The 23,454-nt window shown below is 46.0% G+C and overlaps 1 protein-coding gene across 1 annotated transcript in view; it reads left to right on the forward strand.

Moving 5' to 3' along the window:
* The window catches only part of SHE (Src homology 2 domain containing E), a 54,732-nt gene extending 31,560 nt beyond the window's left edge, over positions 1 to 23,172 (forward strand). Inside the window, exons 4-6 of the mRNA XM_068252325.1 lie at positions 14,258 to 14,408; positions 16,630 to 16,749; positions 20,024 to 23,172. Coding sequence (XP_068108426.1) covers positions 14,258 to 14,408; positions 16,630 to 16,749; positions 20,024 to 20,207 — 455 coding nt within the window. The 3' untranslated portion in view covers positions 20,208 to 23,172. The remainder of the gene's footprint in view (positions 1 to 14,257; positions 14,409 to 16,629; positions 16,750 to 20,023) is intronic.
* The last annotated feature ends 282 nt before the right edge of the window (positions 23,173 to 23,454 follow it).

Below are 23,454 nucleotides of genomic sequence, written 5' to 3' on the forward strand. Positions count from 1 at the left end.
CAAACTGACAATATTGCAATCATAAACACAGTGACCAACGCATTCCTCTGGATGGGAAGTTCGTGTGCTGTTGTTCCTTTACTTAAGGTGGCCATACACTGGAGCTGGAGCAATCTGTGGAGCTGCCCCCGCCGAATACCCCCCCTCCCCCCACCCACATACATTACCTGCTCCGGCCGGCGCAAGTCCCCCCGGTCACCGATGTCTCTTCTCCGCTGGGTTCTGGACCGGCAGGCTTCACTTCTTTCTGTCCAGGGAAGTTTAAACAGTAGAGGGCGCTCTACTGTTTAAACTTCCTGCCGGGACAGGAAGTTCAGTGAAGCTGCAACCCTGGAGCCCAGTGGAGAAGAGACAGTGGTGACCGGGGGGACTCGCGCCGGCCAGAGCAGGTAATGTATTGCCGCTGTATTGCGTTGGTCATCAGGCATTTGAACGCCGCTATCGACGCACTCCCGACCCGCCGGCGATCGAGCAAAGTCTTCCGCACGGACGGAACGACGGGAATTGACGGGAACGATTGATTTCGGCCGGAAATCGATCGTTCGGTCAGCGTTTGCGCAATGATTTCACAACAGATTCGATCACAGTGATCAAATCTGCTGTATATTGGCGGGAAAATCGTTAGGTGTATGGGCCCCTTTGTGGTGGCCACATACCATACAATTTTTTTTAAATATCAGTTTTTCTGACTGATTGTAAAAAATCTGACCAATGTACCACACACGTGTATTAAATTTTTCCCCAATTATGAAAAAAACAATCTACCCTACACCATTCAGTTTTCATATTCCGTATTTTTGGGACCATACGACGCACTTTTTCTCCCCCAAAAGTGTGTGTGTGTGTGTGTGTGTGGGGGGGGGGGGGGGTAACTCAGTGTGTCTTATGGTCCGAATGTGCGAAATATGCTCCCCCTTGCAGTGTCCCCAAGTGCAGGGCACAGCAAAAGCGTCACCTCTTCATCCAGCGGAAGTTCTCAGGCTGGTGCAGGTTGATCTTTGCCACACGCAACTTTACATCCCAGTTTTAGTGAACTGCGCAAGTGCAGCACGCTGCCGAACATAGTAGAGTGATTTGGGTGTGGGTGCAGCCAGGACCATGCATGCACAGTTGCCCGCAACTGGGAGAACGACGCGGGAGATCGGAGGGGACTGGACAGAATCTGAGTGACCAGTTAGGCTACAGGGGACTGGAGGAAGCCCCATGTAAGAATAAACTCTTAGGCTGGTTTCACACTGCACGGTACGGTGCGAACGGCTGGTCGCACCAAAACACCAAAAAGAGCCCTACAATATTGTACTCTGCATGTCTGTCTTAAACACCCTATGCATTACTTTTATCCCTGAAACCCTTTTGCACTATTTATATAGGTTAACCACCTTTAATACACACGTGTGTGTATATATACTAATTATGATACTTTTTACTGTGTGCTAAGAAAATATCTTGCCGCAAGCTTGAGATCAACGGTTTATCATTATCACTATATTTATTATTATCATTATATTTATTATTATTTTTATTAATATTAAAATTACGATTTCATATTTATACTTAATACGTAAAATTATCATTACTTTTCTGTCATGGGTTTTCTTCCCCAAACCCCCCCCCCCCCCACCCACCCATCCTCCAACAAACTTTACCCTTTCCCCCCCCTTTTTTTAACCCCCCCCCCCCCCCGGCCCCCGTAGCCCCCCCCCCCCCCCCCCATTTCCCCTTTCTTCCTTTTTACTTTCTTTCCTTCCTCCTTTTTTTCTTTTCTTTCTCCTCTACCTCCAAAATACAACAATTAGCCACTCCCTCCTGGTAATGTTATGACACTTAAATCACACTATTGAATTCCCTTACATACAAATTTGTTTAGTTATATGCGGTATGTTTAGGATTTGTACAAATGTGTTGCCTCTTACCCCCAGTTGTGTGCTCCTTCCTGTAATTGCCTGATGAAGCGGGCTTGACCTGCGAAACGCGTTGCGATCTTTTTTGGAGTATACCAATAAATATCCCTTTTGTGAATACACAGTTTGTTGTGTCTGCTTGTGGGAGGTAAGTCCACCACTGCCTCCTAAGCAATTTTTTAAAACTTTTAAATATTGATTTTATTTATCCCAATCAGTATCTGATACCCCCTTTTACATGAGAAATCTATTCCTTTTCACAAACAGACCATCAAGGGGCGCTGTATGACTGATATTGTGGTGAAACCCCTCCCACAAGAAAAGTACGTACTTTTTTTGCCAGTTCCCTGTCTGTGAACCTTGCTGCATTGTGGGAAATAGCTGTTTACAGCTGTTTCCAACTGCCAAAAAACCATGCAGCAGCTACATCACCTGCTAACACTAAAATGTTCACTGGAGTTCCTCTTTAAGTAAAAATAACATAATTAATACAATTGCGTATTGTTTACAATATTAATTTATAGATTACTAGCTGATTGCCCGGCGTTGCCCGGGTATGTATTTGGCTGGTGTTGGCTCCGCCTACTTTTTCTAACCCTAACACACAATTACTCACTGACCAAGTTTGTGAGCTTTGCGGTCTTTGGTATCAATAATCTGCATTGAAATGAAACAAATCTGATTGGGTGTGTGTGGCTCCACCCCCTTTTCTGAATTTGAACCCCAGTCACCCAATAACCAACTGTACCAGGTTTGAGGCCTGTGCCATTAACAGTTCAAGAATGGTAGCAATTAAATATTCCCCTTGAAAAACAACAGGTGAAGTTTGATTCACTTTTGTAGGCTCCACCCACTTTTCTGAATATTAATTTCAGTCACCCAGTGACCAACTGTGCAAAGTTTAAAAACCCTGCCATTAACAGAATGGCTGCAGTTTACATTTTCTCAGTGAAATTTGTATTTGTCTTCACCCACTGATGACCCGGCGTTGCCCGGGTATGTATTTGACTGGTGTTGGCTCCGCCCACTTTCTAACCCTAACGCACAAACACTCAATGACCAAGTTTGTGAGCTTTGGGGTCCTTGGCATCAATAATTTGTATATTTCCATAGAAATTAAACAAATCAGATAGGCTGTTTGTGGCTCCACCCCTCTCCAGCATTTGAACCCCAGTCAACCAATGACCAACTGTAGCAGGTTTGAGGCATCTGCTATTAACAGTGTAAAAATGGCAGCAATTTAAATATTCCACTTGCAAATCAACAGGTGAATTTTGATTGGCTACTATAGGCTCCACCCACTTCCCTGAATATTAATCTCAGTCACTCAGTGACCATCTGGGCAAAGATTGGGAACCCTGAAATAAACAGAAGGGCTGCAGTTTACACTTTTCCAGTGAAATTTGTTTTTGACTCCGCCCACTTTTTGTAACCTGGACACAAAGTCTAAATGCCCAAGTTTGTGAGTTTTGGGGTCCTTGGCATCAATAATTTGTATTTTCCCATTAAATGAAACAAATCTGATTCACTGTTTGTGGCTCTGTCCCCTTTTCTGAATTTGAACCCCAGTGACCCAATGACCAACTGTGCCAGGTTTGAGGCTTGTGCCATTAACAGTGCAAAAATGGCAGCAATTTTAATATTCTCCTTGAAAAGTGACATGTGATTTTTGATTGGCATTTGTAGGCTCCACCCACTTTTCTAAATATTAATCCCAGTCACCCGGTAACCAGCTATGCTAAGTTTGAGAACCCTGCTATTAACAGTGAAGACGGGCTGCAGTTTACAATGTCCCAGAAAAATCTGTTTTTAACTCCACCCACTTTTTGTAACCTTGACACACAGTCACTACTCAATGACCAAGTTTGTGAGCTTTTGGGTTCCTGGCATCAAAATTGTGCTAATATAAGCAGTTTATCCAGCAAAGAAATCTGGCTGTTTTTGGCTCCGCCCCTTTACTGAATTTGAACCCCAAACACTTAAAGGGAACCTGAAGTGAGTAAAATTATTTAAAATAAACACATGACGTCGCTGCAAATGAATATTACATACTTACCTCACTGTCAGTTCCTCTCAGAAGCTCACCATTTTCTCCTTACAGTGATCACTTCCAGTTCTGACAATATTTTGTCAGAACTGAAATATACCAGTTGCTGTCAGTTATATATCAGCAGCTGTCAGTTACAACTGAATGTACAAGGTAATGTCCATGTTTCCCTATGGCTCAAGTGAGCGATATTACAGTTTAACAGTGTGATGAGCAGGAAGCTGTTATGGGGTAATGGCCATTTTTAAAATGGAGGACGGAGAATTCCATTGATCACAGTGGACAAATGGGACACGGGAGAGGAGAAAGAGATTGGGGAGTAGACTGCACGGGAGGTAAGTATGACCTGTGCATGTTTATTTTGACTTTTTATTTTCAGTTCAGGTTCTCTTTAACGACCGACTGTAGCAGGTTTGAGGCCTCTGCTATTAACAGTGCGAGAATGGCTGCAGTTTCAACATTCCCCTTGAAAAACAATAGGTGAATTTTGATTGGCTCTTGTAGGCTCCACCTACTTTTCCGAATATTAATTCTAGTCACCCAGTGACCAACTGTGTGAAGTTTGAGAACCCTGCCATTAACAGTGTAAGAAAAGCTGCAGTTTACATTTCCCCATGTAAAAAGTTAGTTGTTTTTGGCTCTGCCCACTATTTCTAATCTTGACATACAGTCACTTAATGACCAAGTTTATGAGCTTTGGCATCAATAAGTTGCATTTCACCATTGAAATTAAACAAATCTGATTGGCTGTTTTTGGCCCGCTCCTTTCAGAATTTAATCCCCAGTCTCCCAGTGACTGACTGTAGCAGATGTTAGGCCTCTGCCATTAAGAGTGCATTAATGTCAGCAATGTAAATATTCCCCTTGAAAATCAAAAGGTGAATTTTGATTGGCTGCTGTAGGCTCCACCCACTTTTCTGAATATTAGTCCCAGTCACCCAGTGGCCAACTGTGTCACGTTTGAGAACCCTGCCAATAACAGAATGGCTGAAATCAATCTAACAAATCTGATTGGCTGTTTGTGGCTCCACCCCTATAGTGAATTTGGACCCCAGTCACCCAATGACTGACTGTATCAGGTTTGAGGCCTCTGCCACTAACAGTGTAAGAATGGTAGCAATGTGAATATTCCCCTTGAAAATCAATAGGTTCATTTTGATTGGCTGTTGTAGGCTCCACCCACATTTCTGAATATTCATCCCAGTCACCCAGTGGCCAATTGTGTAAAGTTTGGGAACCCTGCAATGTAAAAAATGAAGTTGTTGGCACTGCCCACTTTTTCTAACCTTGACATACAGTCACTCAATTATCAAGTTTATCAGCTTTGGGGTCCTTGGTATCAATACTTTGTATATTCCCATTGAAAAATAAACAAATCTGGCTGTTTGTGGCTCCGCCCCCTTCCTGAATTTGGACCCTAGTCACCCAGTGTCCAACTGTACCAGGTTTGAGGCATCTGCTTTTACCAGTATAAGAGAATGGTAGCAGATGAAATATTCCCTTTGAAAATCAAAAGGTGAATTTTTATTGGCTGTTGTAGGCTCCACCCACCTTCCAAAATCTTAATCTCAGTCACCCAATGACCAACTGTGCAAAGTTTGAGAACCCTGCCATTAACGGTGTAAGAAGGGTTGCAGTTTATATTTTCCCAGTAAAAGTTGTTTTGGCTCCACCCACTTTTTGTAACCTTGACACACAGTCACTCAATGACCAAGTTTGTGAGCTTTCAGGTTCCTGGCATCAAAAATGTGTGCATGGAAGCAGTTTATCCACTAAGGAAATCTGATTGGCTGTATGTGGCCCCGCCCCTTTAGTGAATTTGGACCCCAGTTACCCAATGACCGACTGTAGGAAGTTTGAAGCCTCTGCCATTAACAGTGTAAGAATAGCAGCAGTTTAAATATTCCCCTTGAAAATCAATAGGTGAATTTTGATTGGCTGTTGTAGGCTCCACCCATTTTCTTGAATCTTAATCGCATTCACCCAGTGACCAAGTGTGGCAAGTTTGAGAACCCTGCGATTAACAGTCTAAGAATGGCTGCAGTTTACATTTTCCCATTTAAAATGAACGGCTGAAATTTGATTGGCTGTTTTATGCTCCGCCCACTTTTCCTGGATTTGTAACCTCGGTCACCAAGTGACCAACTGTGCCAAGTGTGGGGACTTTGGCTTGATTACTGTGAGAATGGCAGCCTTTTACATTTTTTCCATTGACTTGAATGGGTGGAATCTGATTGGCTGTTTGTAGCTCCGCCCACATGTGCAGGGGGGCCGCGAGACCCCCAGAACCTATCATCCCAGGTAGTAAGGGATCTGTGTACCAAGTTTCGTTCAAATCGGTCAAGCGGTTTTCGCGTGATCGCGGCACATACACACACACACACACACACACACACACACATACACACACACACACACACACACATACATCCGATTTTATATATATAGATTTAGTCAGTGTTGCCCATTGTGTAAAATCTTTCCTCGCCTTGATTTACATTCTGAAATGTATCACTGGTAATGACATCTTTAGTTCTGTCAGGTGATCTGTATGTAATATGCGTCACTGAGAGTTCTCTGCACAGAGATAGATGTTGCTTGCTTGGCAGTTGGAAACAGCCGTTATTTCCCACAATGCAAAGAGGTTCACAGACAGCAAACTGTCAGGACCTTGGTCATGACATCACACTGTGGGAGGGGTTTCACCACAATATCATCCATACAACCCCCCCCCCCCCCCCTCCACTCCCAATGATCTATTCGAGTAAAGGTAATGATTTGTTGTGGGAAAGTCGGTATCAGCTACTGATTAGAATTAAGCTCAATTCTTGGTTAAGGTTCCTCTTTAGAGGATTTGTGGTGTGTGGGTTTCACATGCAGTATATATTTGGAATTGCGTGCAGTTGTGCTCTTTTCTGATGCCATAAGCAAACTTTATTTTTGGTCCAGTCTGCTAACCAGCAAAACGTGGTGCCTGGGATCTTTATTTTTAACATTTTTATAACTCTTTCTTGCAGGCATTGTAAACTGACTCAGCAAACCTGTGCTGTGTATAATCTGGCCACACTTCTCCAAAATACTGGAGCCAGATTGTCCGCCTCTTATAAATAGCTTCAATCACTTCTTCATCTGGAAAAACATTAAAACGACTGTATAGCATACATTTGAAATCGGCGCCGGTAGACTTGGGCGCAGGACACACCTGTATATGGCTGATCCTGCTTCTGCACAAGTCCGGGCCGTGTTAATTACTATTCCCCCTCCAGGCCGCCATGGATAGTGGGGGAATGATATAATTCAGCTTACAGCCATTGCTGGAGGCCAAATTATTGTGTTTTAAAAGCAACTTCAGCTCCATCTTGTGACGGAGCCGATGTTACTCATTGAGCGCGCTAAAGACTGATTCCCATTACAGTCTATGGCGGTGCCGGCTGCGGCCAAATCTACCTGTGCTGAAAAGCACTGCTCCGCCTGTATATACAGTGTTATGGTCAAAAACTAAATAATTCCAATGAACTGTCATGGTGCTTTGTAGATGGAATCTGTGTTAATGTCCATTGTAATACCGATAAATAGTTATCTTAGGGACTCAACTTTTTTAATATGTATGTCATGAGAGTATATTACTGTTATTTTTGCAAATAAGGGCTTGTAATTAGTGACGGACGCAAAGCTTAAAAAATACACCTCTATTTCCAAATAAAATATTGTTGCCGTACATTGTACTAGGGACATATTTTAACTACTTTGGCCTCCTGGACGTACTAGCTACGCCCAGGAGGACATGTGCGCTGCCGCGCGCCCCTGTGGCCGATCGCGCGCGTGCACGTGCACTCCCGTCCCGCGGTTCGCTAGCCAGGCAATCAGTGCATCGGGCTATCGAGCCCGATCACTGATTGCTCTCCCCCCGAGAAAAAAACGTCAGCTTCGCATGGAAGCTGAGGTTTTTCTGTTCCTATTTCCCCCGACGTCACTCTTATGGCCCGTACTCACGGGCTGCAGAAGTGGCCTGTCGCCAGCACACGTGAGCGTGCTAGCGACAGGCCGGCGACAGCTTCTCTCCAGGTCCCTCCGCTTACACACGCGGAAGAGGGACCAGCGGCGAGACGGAAGCTGTCGCCGACGTTCCTCCTCCCCCCGCCGGAAGCTTCATTCACCTCTATGGAGGTTGCTGTCGCTAGTCCGCGTACTCACGCGGACTAGCGACAGTTGCGGCGGAGGTGCGGCGGCGACTGTTGCCATGCGATTGAAACTTTCAATCGCATGGCGACAAGAGCGGCGGACGACAGTTCGGGGTGCGCGCGCGTGCGACGGCCCATACTCACGGGCGACCTGTCGCCGCAACGCGCGCGCCGCGTGTTGAGGCGACAAAAGTCCCTCGTGAGTATGGGCCATAAGCGTCCGTGTTATGCTTAGAGTGACGTCATTGTAAACAAACTCATGGCTGCCATCTTGTGGCCAAAAAGCTAACTGCAGGAAAATGCAAAAAAAAAATAAAAAAAATAGACCAATATGTCTTAAAAAAATTGATTTGCATCCCACCCTCCCAAAAATACCCACATAAAATGTTTAATAATAAAAAAAAACATTACAATTAAAAAAAACAAAAACACATAAATATTTACCTAAGGGTCTAAACTTTTTAAATATCTATGTAAACATGAAATATTTATATATTTTTTTAATTATAAACTTGTAAATAGTGATGGATGCAAAACGGAAAGAATGCACTTTTATTTCCAAGTAAAATATTGTCGCCATACATTGTGATAGGGACATAATTTAAATGGTGTAATAACCGGGAGAAATGGGCACATACAATACGTGAGTTTTAATTGTGGAGGCATGTATTATTTTAAAACTATAATGGCCGAAAACTGAGAAATAATTCATTTTTTCAGTTTTTTCCTTATTCTTCCTGTTAAAATGCATTTACAGTAAAGTGGCTCTTAGCAAAATGTACCCCCCCAAAGAAAGCCTAATTGGTGGCGGAAAAAACGAGACATAGATCAGTTCATTGTGATAAGTAGTGATAAAGTTATAAGCTAATGAATGGGAGGTGAACATTGCTCGGAAGCATAAAATGAAAACGACTTAAGGCTGAAGTGGTTAAATGTTGAAATAACCGGGAGCAACTGGAAAGTAATATGTGTGGGTTTTATTCACAGTAGAACGCTTTATTTTAAAACTATAATGGCCAAAATCTGAGAAATAATGAATTGTTTCAATTTTTTTCTTATTATTCTTATTAAAATGCATTTAGAATTCATAGCAAAACATACCACCCAAAGAAAGCCTAGTTGGTGGGAAAAAAAAGATTTATAAATCATTTTATTGTGATAAGTAGTGATAAAGTTACTGGCAAATGAAAGGGAGGAGCCCTGAAAGGTGAAAATTGCTCTAGTCTTTAAAGGGGAACTTCAGCGTAAACAAACATACTGTCATTAAGTTACTTTAGTTATGTTAATTAGAATAGATAGGTAATATAATTTTTTACCACCCTGTTTTAAAAGAACAGGCAAATGTTTGTGTTTCATGGGGGCTGCCATCTTTGTCATGGGGGCAGACATCTTTTTGGTTGAAAGGAGGTGACAAGGAGCATAAGACACAGTTCCAACTGTCCTTTGTCCTGATAACCCTCCCCAGCTGCATACGCTAGGCTTCAAATGTCAAATTCAAAATGTCAAAAAAAAAAATTGCACCAAAACAGCAGAATGAGAACAACATCATCAGAAATCCCATCATGCTTTGCACAGCATCGGGAAAAAGGCCCGGGCAGTTTTCTTCTGCGCAGCTAACAATGAGGCTTGTATAAGAGAAGCAAAGTTCTGATGCTGTGAAACTGTTAAAGAAACACCAGGCCTTTTCAGTGCTGCTGAGTCGATTTTTAGTCTGGAGGTTCACTTTAAGGGGAAAACCCCATCATTAGTGAAGTGGTTAAGATGAAAAGGGGCCCGACGCAAGATTACACTTTTTGCCCACTGCTGATGGTCACTTGGCTTTTTAAAACTCTCTCCAGGCCCTAGGCAAGTGCAGTGGCGGCTCCTGCTTCAGATTTTTGGGGGGCACAATGGTTGGCAGGCGGGGCTTAAAGGGGCACACCGCCCCCCCTAAAAGGGAAAGGAGCGAGTGCGACATACTGTGCGTGCCACGTCAGGTAATGCCAGGTATAGGTGCCCCCAGTATGGGTAATATAGCTGCCCAAGTATAGGTAGCATAGTTGCCCCAGTATATGCAAAAGTTGTCCCCAGTATAGGTAGCTAGTATAATTGCCCCCAGTATAGATAGTATACTGTAGTTTCCCCAGTATAGCTAGTATAGTTGCCCCCAGTATAGCTAGTATAGTTGCCCCCAGTATAGCTAGTATAGTTGCCTCCGGTGTAGCTAGTATAGTTGCCTCCGGTGTAGCTAGTATAGTTGCCCCCAGTATAGCTAGTATAGTTGCCCCTTGTGTAGCTAGTATAGTTGCCCCTTGTGTAGCTAGTATAGTTGCCCCTAGTGTAGCTAATATAGTTGCCCCAGTATAGCTAGTATAGTTGCCCCCAGTGTAGCTAGTATAGTTGCCCCCAGTGTAGCTAGTATAGTTGCCCCCAGTATAGCTAGTATAGTTGCCCCCAGTGTAGCTAGTATAGTTGCCCCAGTATAGCTAGTATAGTTGCCCCCAGTGTAGCTAGTATAGTTGCCCCCAGTGTGGGTAGTATAGTTGCCCCAGTGTAGCTAGTAAAGTTGCCCCAGTATAGCTAGTATAGTTGCCCCCAGTGTGGGTAGTATAGTTGCCCCCAGTGTGGGTAGTATAGTTGCCCCCAGTGTAGCTAGTATAGTTGCCCCAGTATAGCTAGTATAGTTGCCCCCAGTGTGGGTAGTATAGTTGCCCCAGTATAGCTAGTATAGATGCCCCCAGTGTAGCTAATATAGTTGCTATAGCTAGTATAGTTGCACCCAGTATAGCTAGTATAGTTGCACCCAGTATAGCTAGTATAGTTGCCCCCAGTATAGTTAGTATAGTTGCCCCCAGTGTGGGTAGTATAGTTGCCCCAGTGTAGCTAGTATAGTTGCCCCCAGTGTGGGTAGTATAGTTGCCCCAGTGTAGCTAGTATAGTTGCCCCAGTATAGCTAGTATAGTTGCCCCCAGTGTGGGTAGTATAGTTGCCCCAGTGTAGCTAGTATAGTTGCCCCAGTATAGCTAGTATAGTTGCCCCCAGTGTGGGTAGTATAGTTGCCCCAGTGTAGCTAGTATAGTTGCCCCAGTATAGCTAGTATAGTTGCCCCCAGTGTGGGTAGTATAGTTGCCCCCAGTGTAGCTAGTATAGTTGCCCCAGGAGGAGGAAGCAGCGCAAAAAGGAGGGGCAGCGGGGACAGCAGCGGAGAGGCGGGCCAGACCCCTTCCTTCCTCACCTGGGTCCCCTCTTTCTACTCTCTCTCCCTCCATAGATCAGCAGCAAACAGGTGGGCAGGCAAGGAATTACTCACCTCACTTCTGCTTCCAAGTGCTGGAGCGCAGCGTCCCTGTGGCCACAGGTCTCCGCCTTCAATGCCGCTCACTGTGCTCCCGCTAATCAAGAAGCACAGTGGGCAGCATTGAAGGCGGAGACCTGTGGCCACGGTGACGCTGCGCTCCAGCGCTTGGAACGCAGAAGTGAGGTGAGTAATTCTCTGCCTGTCTGCTTGCCGCCGCATATAAGGGGAGAAGCAGAAGGAAGGGACGCAGGTGAGGAAGGGGGGTTCTGGCCCCCTTCCCCGCCGCTGTGGAGGTCGGGGGCCGGGGGGGCTTTCGGAGGGGTTTACAAGATGTCATCTGGGGCTTGAAGCTGGGTATGCCCCAGTGTGGAGCCGCCACTGGGCAAATGCCTACGTTTTCCATGTGGATGACCCAGCTCTGCCTCGAACACACTGCTCTATTCAATCCCTTACCTGTGCTAAATATCTCACGTTTGTGGTTTTCTCTTTTCCGTGTGAGTTCCAGGTGTCTGCTGTTTCATCCTGGGACATGTTGTGCTTCCAGTTTTCCACTTTGCAGTTTGTCTATAGCACTCGCACGGAGGGTCCTTATGGGAACTATTTAATGTTTGTTGAGACGTTTTATGAGATATGTGAATAACTGCAAATTATACTATTAATAATAACTCAGACAGACGATTCTTTATTGAGTCTCTTTTAGTTCCCGTTTCCACTAACCGCTGCGTGTCCAACTTCCTTGTTGAGCGAATGCGCAGCCGAATCCCGGAAGCCATGCATGCCTATGGAATTCGCTGCCACCCGCACGGAAAAATGCTGCAATGTCGGCCGAAATCGCTAAGGCAAGCGATTCGGACGGCAGCAGCATTATCCCCTATGGCAGGATTTCACCGCGCGATTTGCTAGCTGGGAAACTCTGTGGATTCGGCCTGATTCCCGCAGTAGTGGAAACGGGCCCTTAGGCTGGTTTTACACCTGGTCTGTGCATTTGCAGTGCAATGCCCCGCCCCCGTTGCGCCACACTGCAACGCACAAAATGTCAATCATATACATAGCGCCGCCCCCCCCCCCCCCCCCCTGCGAACCCCTCGCCTCCCCTTGCTCAGTGACGTACAACATGCTGGACAGGAAGTACATCACTGGGATTCCCGGGTTTCCCCGCTGTATTCCCGTCGCATTCCCATCATTCCACGCATGCGCGCTACACAGCCACTAACATGTTTAAAATTCCTGTGTCGCTTACTTACTTACATTACTTCCGCCGCTGCTGCATCGCCGCGGAACTCCACGCCGCTGTTTACTTTGTGGCGACCTGGCGGCAGATCGGGCACTTTCAGAACAACACGAAGTCGTAACTGTGCTAGTCCCCATTTACTTGCATTGTCATCGCAACAAAACAGGGTAGCAGGGTAACGCAATGTACACTTAATGCAAGGCAAGTGTGAAAAGGGCATCAGTGTTTTTATCATGTCGTGTTATAAATGAATTGTGTTACTTGAGGCCCCTTTTACTCTGCGCGCGGTGCATCACAGTGCGGTACTCTTCCCTGCCGCAGCTCCTCGCAAGGTAGATGAAAGTCTATTGGAGACTTTCATATTTAAAGGACATCCGAGGTGAAAATAAACTGGAGAGATAAACCATTGTATCTATCTTCCTTCTCCTAAAAATGACCTTTTAAGATCCCCAAGTTATATTTTATTTTTGAATCTAGTTTTTAAGTTTTTACTGTTCCATTGCCTCTGCACAATGACACATGCCTTGAAGTAGGCCAGAGCTCAAATCTATGAACGATCTTTTTATCTCTTTCCTGCTCTCAGAAGCCATGCACTGCCAGGAAAGTGTTTTATGGCTGTAATTCCTTATCGGTGAGGGTCATGCTATAGTCTGACCCAGTCCTGACTGTCACTTGCATACCTGATGTTTAACTCTTTCAGGCAGAGAAAGAAAAAAAGGAACATAGCATAGTTATTTGTGTGCTAGGCACACGTCTATCTCACCATGTCACATGTCACCTCGGTTGTCCTTTAAGCATTGCGTCGTGATGCAACAGACGTGTTTGTTTCGCCAGAGTGTCGTTGCAAAGTCCGCAGTGAGTTGCCACATGCCTACTGCACATGGGCGACAGTGGGCAACGCAGGCAGTGGAAACAGTGGAGCACGGTGCGGAGCGCATGCGCGGACCAACAGGAATACCAGCGACACCCTTCCTGCCCAGCAGGAAGTACATCACTAGCTGGGGAGCAGCGCTATGCATATGACCCTGTCGCCGCACCATGGTGCAGGATCATATGAAGATGGATTTGTGTGATGCGGCAACAGGCTCTCCTGCTGCGCATTCACCGCTCTGCTATAGTGTCTAAAGGATACCTGTAGCCACCAGAAAAAAGTTACATACTCCCCTAAGGAGAGGAAGCCTCCGTGATCCTCTCACCGCCGTCTCCTTCCCCCGCCGGCTGCGTATTTGTGTCTCCTTGGAAAGCTTTGGAAGTCCCTGAGTTCTTCCAAAAACAAGCGGCTCCGTACTGCGCATGCGTGAGTCTTCAAGTACTTCTACAGCCTTCTGAGGAGATCTGAAGACTTCTTTGACATTACAGCCGGACGCTGCAACGGTTCAACGGTGGACCGAGAGGCCAGAGAAGGCTATGGACAATCCAGAGCCTTCCCTGAGGTGGGTATGTAACTTCTTTTTTCGGTGGTTACAGGTATCCGTTGCTAAAATATTGTGCAACTTGATAAGTGGTGCTGCCTGTTTGGCCAGTTTCTTTTTGGAACCCCCCCTCTTATACTCTTGTACTGAAAAGTGCTTACTGTATGTTTATATAGAGCCCTCTCCCCTTCCTCTCTCCACTGTGCAGTACAATTTGAGAACAGCGAGCGCTCCCAGGTGAAGGAGGAAGCGACGCGACTGCACCAACGTCAGAAGAGCTGGACGGCAAAGGTCCTGAAACCGCCACAGAGCGAGCAGACGGACAAGGTGGACCCCTCAGTCCCGCTGGAGAAGCAGAGGTCGGCATTCCCTGTGTGGTGTTCATGTATTGCCCATCAGATATAGAGAGAGAGGGCAGGATTTATCAAAGCATTACCGACTGTTTTTTCTTCTTATACAGTTCTAACCAGCAGTGGGAACTGTTCTGCATGATAATAAGAAACTTCTTATAGCCTACTTAAAGGACTTCCGAGGCGAAATTTAAAATCTATTTTTTACTTACCTGGGGCTTCTTCCAGCCCGAGCAAAAGTCTCAGCCCCAGTCCTCTTGGATGTCCCTGCTGGCCACCCGCAGTGATGGCGACCCGCCGGCGGGGTCAGCTCTTCTACGCCTGTGTGGGCACTCGTGCCCGTTCAACCACATCATCTGGCGCGTACTGCACTTGTGCACAACTACTGCGCAGGTGCAGTATGCGCCAGATGACGTGGACGCGCAGGCGCAGAAGAGCCGACCCCGCCGGCAGGTCACCATCATTGTGCGCAGCCAGCAGCGACACTGAGGAGGACCGGGGCTTTGGCGAGGGTCTGAGACTGCTGCTTGGGGCTGGAAGAAACCCCAGGTGAGTAAAAAATAAATAGATTTTTAATTTCGCCTCAGAAGTCCCTTAATAGCTGCAGTTTGGCGTGAGTTTCGGGGACTACGGGGATCCCTGGGTTCCCAGTGAAGCACTTCCTGTCAATCAGGAAGCGGCGACGCTGAGAGGGGGGGGGGGTGCCATGCATATGACCATGTTGGCGCACTCTGTCGCAGTGTCATATGACTGTGATTTTTTTGCACACTACGGCCTAGTGCACACCGGAGCGTTTCCGCTGCGGTTTGCGATCTGCTTGCGGGTGCGGATCCGCTAGGGTAATGTATTTCAATGGGCTGGTGCACACCAGAGCGGGATGCGTTTTGCAGAAACGCATACTCCCGGGCTGCTGCAGATTTTGGATTGCGGATGCGTTTCTGCCTCAATGTTAAGTATAGGAAAAACGCAAACCGCTCTGAAAAACGGCACTTCAGAGCGGTTTGCCAGGCGTTTTTTGTTACAGTAGCTGTTCAGTAACAGCTTTACTGTAACAATACATGAAATCTACTACACCAAAAACGCTACACAAAACCGCAAAACGCTAGCTGAAACGCTGCAGAAAAATAAGAAAAAGCGTTTCAAAATCTGCTAGCATTTTGCGGATCTGCTAGCGGTTTTTGGTGTGCACCAGGCCTACAAGTGTAAAACTGGCCTTATTGTTTGTATAATTCTGTCAGCCTCCTTCATTACAGAGAAATCTCCCCTTTACATATTTTTGCATCAAATATCCAATCACGTTCAGGGAAACACACATTTTTAGGAATCTGATTGCTTATATGAAATGCAAACCGTGAAAAGGGGAACTTCTCGGTTTAGAGGACCTCTATAGCAAAAAAAGTAAGCAGTTAAAATCTGACAGAACCAACAGTCCATCTCTTCATGGGGGATTCTCAAGGTTTTCTTTCTTTTGAAAAGCATTTCCTCATCGGCAATTGGTAAGTCTAACTGCCAAAATATTAAGATACCAGCCAGCCTTTCTAGCGATAGTTAGAATTAGCACCTGCCGTTCAAGAAATGCTTTTGAATACAACGAAAACCCAGAGAATGCCCCATGAGGAGATGGACTAGTCCAAAACCTGACAGTTTTGTTAGATTTTAACTTACTTTTTCTGCTGTAGTTGTCCTTTAACGGCGGTGATTGAAATCTATGCCCTGTTTGCAGGTTGTAGATTTCACCTCACCGACGCTGCTCGTTCTCGTCGGAACGCGTCGCTCTCTCCCTTCCGTAGCTCACTCACCCTGCTGTCGGTATGACAGCAGAGCTTCGTGAGCCAGTCAGGAGCTGATTTCATTGGTACTGAAGTGGTTAATGAACGGGGCCTCTATGTATCCTTCTTTATTTGTCGTGTTGTGTGGGATGGGCTTAATTTTTAATTATCTTCTGATTTCTGTGCTGTTGCGCCTCTCCTCTGAGGCTTCAGTGAATTACACTGTATCTGTCTGGCAGCTGCAGTTAGGTTAGGGCAATTTGAAAGGCCGTCTATTTCCATTGAAACTCAATTTTTGTTCATTTTACCCTCTAAACATGTGGGTGGGGCTAGACAGTTGACGCAAACGGGAGAAGGGGAGGAGGAAGTGGATGAAACACGTCAGTAATTTTGCCACGGATTGTTGTCAAGTTTCTCATGTGACTCTTGCTCCCCCCCCCCCCCCCCACCTCTGATCATAGCTGGTATCACGGGTCGGTGACGCGGGCGGAAGCAGAAAACAGACTGCAGTCTTGTCGCGAGGCCAGCTACTTACTGAGGAACAGCGAATCCGGGAACAGCAAATACTCCATCGCCCTAAAGTGAGTAACTACATGCTGAAGTGATGCTGAGGAGATTATTAATTTATGGTGGGAGTCCGCTGGGCGGAGACTACTATGGGTTTCATATCTGTTTAAGGGATAGTGGAGAAAATCTATGACCCAGACGTTTTCGAGATTTCAGTGAGAACGGTTGATATCCCATTGCTAGATAGTCTCTCATGCTGCAGGTTCCCTCTAGGGACCCCCTGGCACCAAGACACAGGCTCCCCAAGACGTTCAAAGGGAAGTGGAGGAGGCCCCGGGACTGTACTGCGCATGCGCAGTACAGCCACGCCGGCCGCCATGATGACGCGAGGTGGCCGGCGTGATGACGACTAACGTCATCTTCCAGGAAGAGGCCCGGTGTCGCCGGGAGCCATTTGTGCGGAGAGACTGGGAGAGGAGTCAGGACGCTGCCGTGGGATCTTCCGACCAACGGTGGGCTGCAGAAAGCCCCAGGTAAGTACCAATTTCGATTATTTTCAGAGGTCAGGGTCCCTTTAATTGTATCAAGTGAGGAATGTGACACATTCTCTGACTGTGCAGAAGCTCCTGGACACAGAAAGACATTCAAAGCATTTCTGCCTTTAATACATAATGAATAAAAAAAACTGTACATTTGGGAACTTGTAATTTCTAAATGAATAATAATACTTATGCACAAATGCAAATATGATAACCATATGGCATATAAAAAGTAGGAAAACGTTTTTATTTAATATTATGTCAGGGTTTTATACCGCTTTAACACTTATATCTCCTTACCCAATGACTCCACCCTTGACTAAAAATTGGAGTTTGATTAACTCATATCTGTTTTTACAGGAATCTTGTTGCCATGCCAAACACACCATCAGGGCGATCCTGGTGGGGAGTGGCGTAGCTATGGAGCTATGGGCCCCGGTGTGAGTTTTACATCGGTGCGTCCCCCCAAGCACTGTATACGTAACACTTGATGTGCCACAACAAAACCTGCCAAGGTCATCCACAGTATTACAGTAGAGGTGCAAGAAAGGGATGGGGAACAGTTTGTTAATGATTACTACTATTCAGAGAATCTACTGTATAGAAGTGATCATTACCAGCACAGGACCAATAAACAGCTAATACTTTGGTTGAGGAAGGGCCCTATGGGGCCCCTCTGGCCCAAGGGACCTGATGCGGTTACACTACCTCTGCAACCCCTATTACTACGCCACTGCTGGTGGGTAAATATATTACAGCTTGATGTAATTGCTCTGCTGATGACCTCACAACACAGGAGTTTTAAAGAGACTCTGAAGCGAGAATAAATCTCGCTTCAGAGCTTATATTCAGCAGGTGCATGTGCATGTGTGCCCCTGCTAAAACGCCGCTATCCCGCGGCTATACGGGGGTCCCTTACCTCCCAAATCCCCTCGTGGAGTCCCGGGGATCTCTTCCTGGTGAGGCAGGGCTAATGGCCGCAGCCCTGCCTCCATGCGCGTCTATCAGTGCGTATCTCCGCCTCTCCCCCGCCCCTCTCAGTCTTCCTTCGCTGAGAGGGGCGGGGGAGAGGCGGCGATGCACCGCTGATAGACGGCGCTGAGAGGCAGGGCTGCAGCCGTTAGCCCTGCCTCAACAGCAGCAAACTTGGGGGGTAAGGGACCCCCGTTTAGCCGCGGGATAGCGGCGTTTTAGCAGGGGCATGTGTGAAAAGAAACTCTGAAGCGAGATTTATTCTCGCTTCAGTGTCTCTTTAAAGGGACACTTAAGTCAAACAAAAAAATGAGTTTTACTCACCTGGGGCTTCCAATAGCCCCCCGCAGCTCTCTGGTGCCCTCACCGTCTCCCTCCGATCCTCCTGGCTCCGCCGGCAGCCACTTCATGTTTCGGTGACAGGAGCTGACAGGCTGGGGACGCGAGTGATTCTTCGCGTTCCTGGCCACAATAGCGCCATTTATGCTGCTATAGCATATATCATATACCATATAGCAGCATAGAGGGTGCTAATGTGTCTGGGAACGCGAAGAATCACTCGCCTGTCAGCTGTCAGCCTGTCAGCTCCTGTCACCGAAACAGGAAGTGGCTGCCGGTGGGGCCAGGAGGATCGGAGGGAGGCGACGAGGGCACCGGACAGCTGCAGGGGGCTATTGGAAGCCCTAGGTGAGTCAAACTCATTTTTTTTGTTTGACTTAAGTGTCCCTTTAAGTCGCGAGAGATCGCCTTACACGAATAGGGTTATTCAGAGAGGGATTCCTAGAGTATAAATGCCTCGCAGGATGTCAGTTGTGTTAGGCTTTGAGCAAGGCCATGATGGACACGCAAGCTTAGCAAGGCACATCACTTTCAATGCAGGCGGTCGCTGCCGCGATACGTCACTAACAGTCACTACAATGGCAATTTTAATTGTTAAGTGAAGTATAGCGGTAGCAATACTTCACAGGAACGCCTTGTGGATGATCTGCCTCTGCTGAAGTCTGTTCACATAAGCATGTTTGTGAAGGAAAGATTGATAGCTTCAAGTTAAAGGGGCACTACGGCAAAAAAATTTAAAATATGTGCAAACATAAACAAATAAGAAGTACATTTTTTCCGGAGTAAAATGAGTCATAAATTACTTTTCTCCTATGTTGCTGTTAATTACAGTAGGTAATAGAAATCTGACAGAAGCGACAAGTTTTGGACTGGTCCATCTCTTCAAAGGGGATTCTCAGCATGGCCTTTATTCTTTATAAAATTATTCCGTAAAAAGGATTTAAACAATGATGCTGGCCAGCCTCCCTGCTCGCTACACAGATTTTTGGCAGTTGGACAGAGCAACTGCCATTCACTAAGTGCTTTTGAAAATAAATAAATCCCTGAGAATCCCCGATGAAGAGATGGACTAGCCCAAAACCTGTCGCTTCTGTCAGATTTCTTCTACCTACTGTAAGTGACAGCAACATAGGAGAAAAGTAATTTATGGCTCATTTTACTCTGGAAAAAATGTACTTCTTATTTGTATGTTTGCACATATTTTAAATTTTACAATTTTTCGCCATAGTGCCCCTTTAAATGGAATAGATATTGAGGGAGAGGCCAGTGCACACAGTTCTACAGCTGCAGCACAATTCCTACTTACTCCTCTTTATACCATCATGCCATCATCACACTGGTCCTGCTAATCCAGACCTTTCATGCTCCTCCTGTGGATCCAGAAAGTCCCCTTTATCAGTTCACAGACTGGCCACGCCTGTTGCAAGCCTGACTTCATCTTTCAGTTTCTCTTTGTGCTATAAAAAACTGCTTAAAAAAACCTCTCTCCTTCTTGCAGGACCAGCCAGGGCTGTGTTCACATCATCGTGGCACAAACCAAAGACAACAAGTTTACCTTGAACCAGACCAGCGGTGTTTTCGGCAGCATCCCGGAGGTGGTCCACTACTACTCCAGCCAGAAGTTACCCTTCAAGGGGGCGGAGCATATGAGCCTGCTGTACCCGGTACCCAGAGTGCACTGAGCTCCACAACGGGATCCCACCGATATATTCTCTGCTCTCAACCTCTCAACCTCCTTCCAAGCCTTTCACAGCCGCGATCCAGCTTCACCCCCAGTAATCTGTGGATGTCCTGTGCTTTGTTATCACTTCAGGACATACCATTTTAAAGTGGACCTGTCACACTGAAAAACATGATCTGTTCGAGACCAAAAGCCACCATGCAGTTCTATGATAATCTTCAGTTTTGTACCTCTGGAAATACTCTAGTGCGTTCAGTAAAGCCGGAGGCCGTTTTTTCTTCTATTTTTGCGTTGCAGTGGGGACAGAGGCATATCTAGAGGGGTGCAGGCATTGCTTGTGCCATGGGTGCCACAGCACCATGGGGCGCCATGCCTCAAAATCAGACCTCAGATCAGATTAATTGTTATCTGGGGAACTTGGCTACTTAATTTATGTATGTAGGGCTCACTTGGCTTAGTGATAGAAAAGAGGACAGAGAGGAAATAAGACAACATATTTTCCAAAAAGTAACTTTAGCAATATCCTGAGACAAAAAAACAGGTAACCATAACACATGTACATGAGAAAGGATGCTGTTTTTAGAGGGGGAAAGGTGCAATTTCAATGTTTGCCATAGGCTCTATATTACCCAGATACGCCCCTGGGTGGGGATGCGATTCTTCTGCCGGATCCCACCACAACTCCAAAAATGAGAGTGCGGTGACAGAGTTATTTTCATAGCCCCGCCCCCCTGCTCAGTGACGTACTCCATGCTGGGCAGGAAGTACATCACTGGGATTCCCCTCGGTCTGGGCATGCTCGCCGAGACGCACCATGCTCCGCTGTTTACACTATCTGCGTCGCCCATAGGCTTTCATTACCCCAAGCACTGTAAGTGGCGTGTTTGGGGTAACGCGATGTTGCCCTTGCATCGGGTCGGATACGTCTGACGCACCGCAAGGGACCGCAATAAGTGTGAAAGTCTCCATAGATTTTCATTTCTTTACGGCCCCTTGTGGCAAAATAGGGTAACGGAACGGTTTAGCCTGCTAGTGTAAAAGGGGACTTAAAGAGAACCAGAGGTGGAGCTTCGGAGGGCAGATGGGACACAGAAGCATGTTCTCTGCCTAATGACATGGCTCTGTGCCCCCAACCGCCGCTCTCTGCCCCCCACCTCCGCACTATAGCCCCCCAAGTTTAGCGACAAGATTTGTTGCTAACTCGGCAGTAAACACAGGGGAGAGGAATTCCCTGTTTAAAACACCCACCAGAGATGTTCCTGCAGGGGTTCCTGAGCTGCCATTGGGCAGCTCTCTCCCCCTCGCCACGCCCCCTGCTGCTCCCCCGCCTCCCTGCACGCTATGAGTGACACACAGTCTCTTAGTGCAGCGTTGGGACCCAGAAGTCACAAAAGTGAAAGTGGGCCAGTGCGGCCCATGGGAGTGGCGTTTTTTGTGGCTACCTAATCCGCTCAGCCCCACGGATTAGGTAGCCTACTTCTTCTTTTTTTTTTTTTTTTTTAAACCCACCTTGGGCTCTCTTTAAAGTACCACTATCGAGAAAAAAAAAATTTAAATTACATACTGTACATATAAAATACATTTCTTCCAGATTAGGAGAAATGAGGAGATGGACTAGTCCAAAACCTGTCAGATTTTCTCTACATACTGTAAGGGACAGTGACACAGGAAAAAAAAGTAATTTCTAGTGCACGTTACTCTGGGAGACATCGACATTTTATATGTATGTATGTATTTTAAAGCGAACCTGTGAGTTATTTAAGGAAAAAATTGAGATATTTGCCTCGGTAGAGGAAAGCCTCTGGTTCCTCCACGTTGTCATTTCAGTGCTGTGACCCCCAAATCTCGCGTCCGCACTTCCGTATGAGGATGGGAACGTTCGGATTCGTACTAGCATTCAGATGTAAGCTGCCTGCACAGTGCAACCAAGCTACGTCATCAAGTGCTTTGCCGGCAAAATTTCAGGGGGGTCCTAGTGCTGAAATGCCCAGGAAGAGGGGGATTATCCAGAGTCTTTCCTTTACCTTGGGGCTTCTTTTTTTCGCAACAGGTACAGTTTACAATTTTTGGCAATAGTTGTCCTTTCAATTTTTCTGAACAGCCCCACCCCTTCCATTACTAAGCCCCACCTCAGACATTTAACAGCCCAATGCCAGCACCTCAGTGACCACTATAGGCTATGGAATTATGGGGTTTTGTGGTGGATTTGGTGGCACTATCCACAAGAGGATGGTCCAATCCAAAAGACATAGCGCTGTCTTGGATAGACCCACAGGATTTGAATAGAAATTACCATATCCACTGAAAGGTTCTGCCCTGTATGAGTATTATTTGTTTTGCTGCACTGCATTGTGACAGGTTTGCTTTAAACCATCCACGCTCTAATGGCTTCCCGGTCTCTGAGGGATCATCCATTCTCCAGAAAACAATATGGCCACCGTCTGGTCAAGGAGAGACATGTCTACCTACTCAAGTCCTGCACCGCCCCCCCTGCAGCTATATCCAGCAAAAGCAAACTGTGAAAATATTTGACATGAAAAAAAGAACAAGGAATGTTGCAGAACGTTTAGAGGAGGTGAATGAGAGAGGCCACAAGGGACTGGAATGTGAAGAGGAAAGCTAAGGTTTCTGGGACTTCTTTGCTTAGAAGACAGGTCCTCACTAACGGTAACTAAAATTGATAGACTGATTGAGAGATTCTAACCCAAAAAAACTTCGTTTTTAGTTTCAAAACTTTACAAAAGTCCTTGAACAAAAATTAATTGAAGAACTAAAACTGCTGATTCAAGTGTCCCGAGAGCTTAAATAAAACAAAAAGTTGTAACTCCCCCCGGTGACCACTAGATGGCACCATACACAGCGTCTTGCTCTGCCCAACACATTTTCAGTGCAGATTTCCTAAAGAGGATATATATTCGCTTGTATTATATCTGTATACTAGCTATAATAAATCCATTGTACATTTACCGACTGTTTGTCTGAATACAGTGTGTATGAGCAGAGGAGATACATAGAAAAAGGGCACAGAGGATTGCCACTAGTAGAATATCACTACATGTACTGATATTATACTGCTGGATCCCGATAGTAAAATATTGACTATAGTTAAACCAAACCCTACTTTTTTTTTTTTTTATATACATTGTAATCATACTGTTATATTTACAATTTACAAACCACACTCTGTCTTTTAAACAATGAAAGAAAGCAGAAATAATGACCCTTTGAACTTTCATGCAGTAAAACTT

Source organism: Hyperolius riggenbachi, chromosome 9, assembly GCF_040937935.1.
Source record: "Hyperolius riggenbachi isolate aHypRig1 chromosome 9, aHypRig1.pri, whole genome shotgun sequence".
Classification (NCBI taxonomy): domain Eukaryota; kingdom Metazoa; phylum Chordata; class Amphibia; order Anura; family Hyperoliidae; genus Hyperolius; species Hyperolius riggenbachi.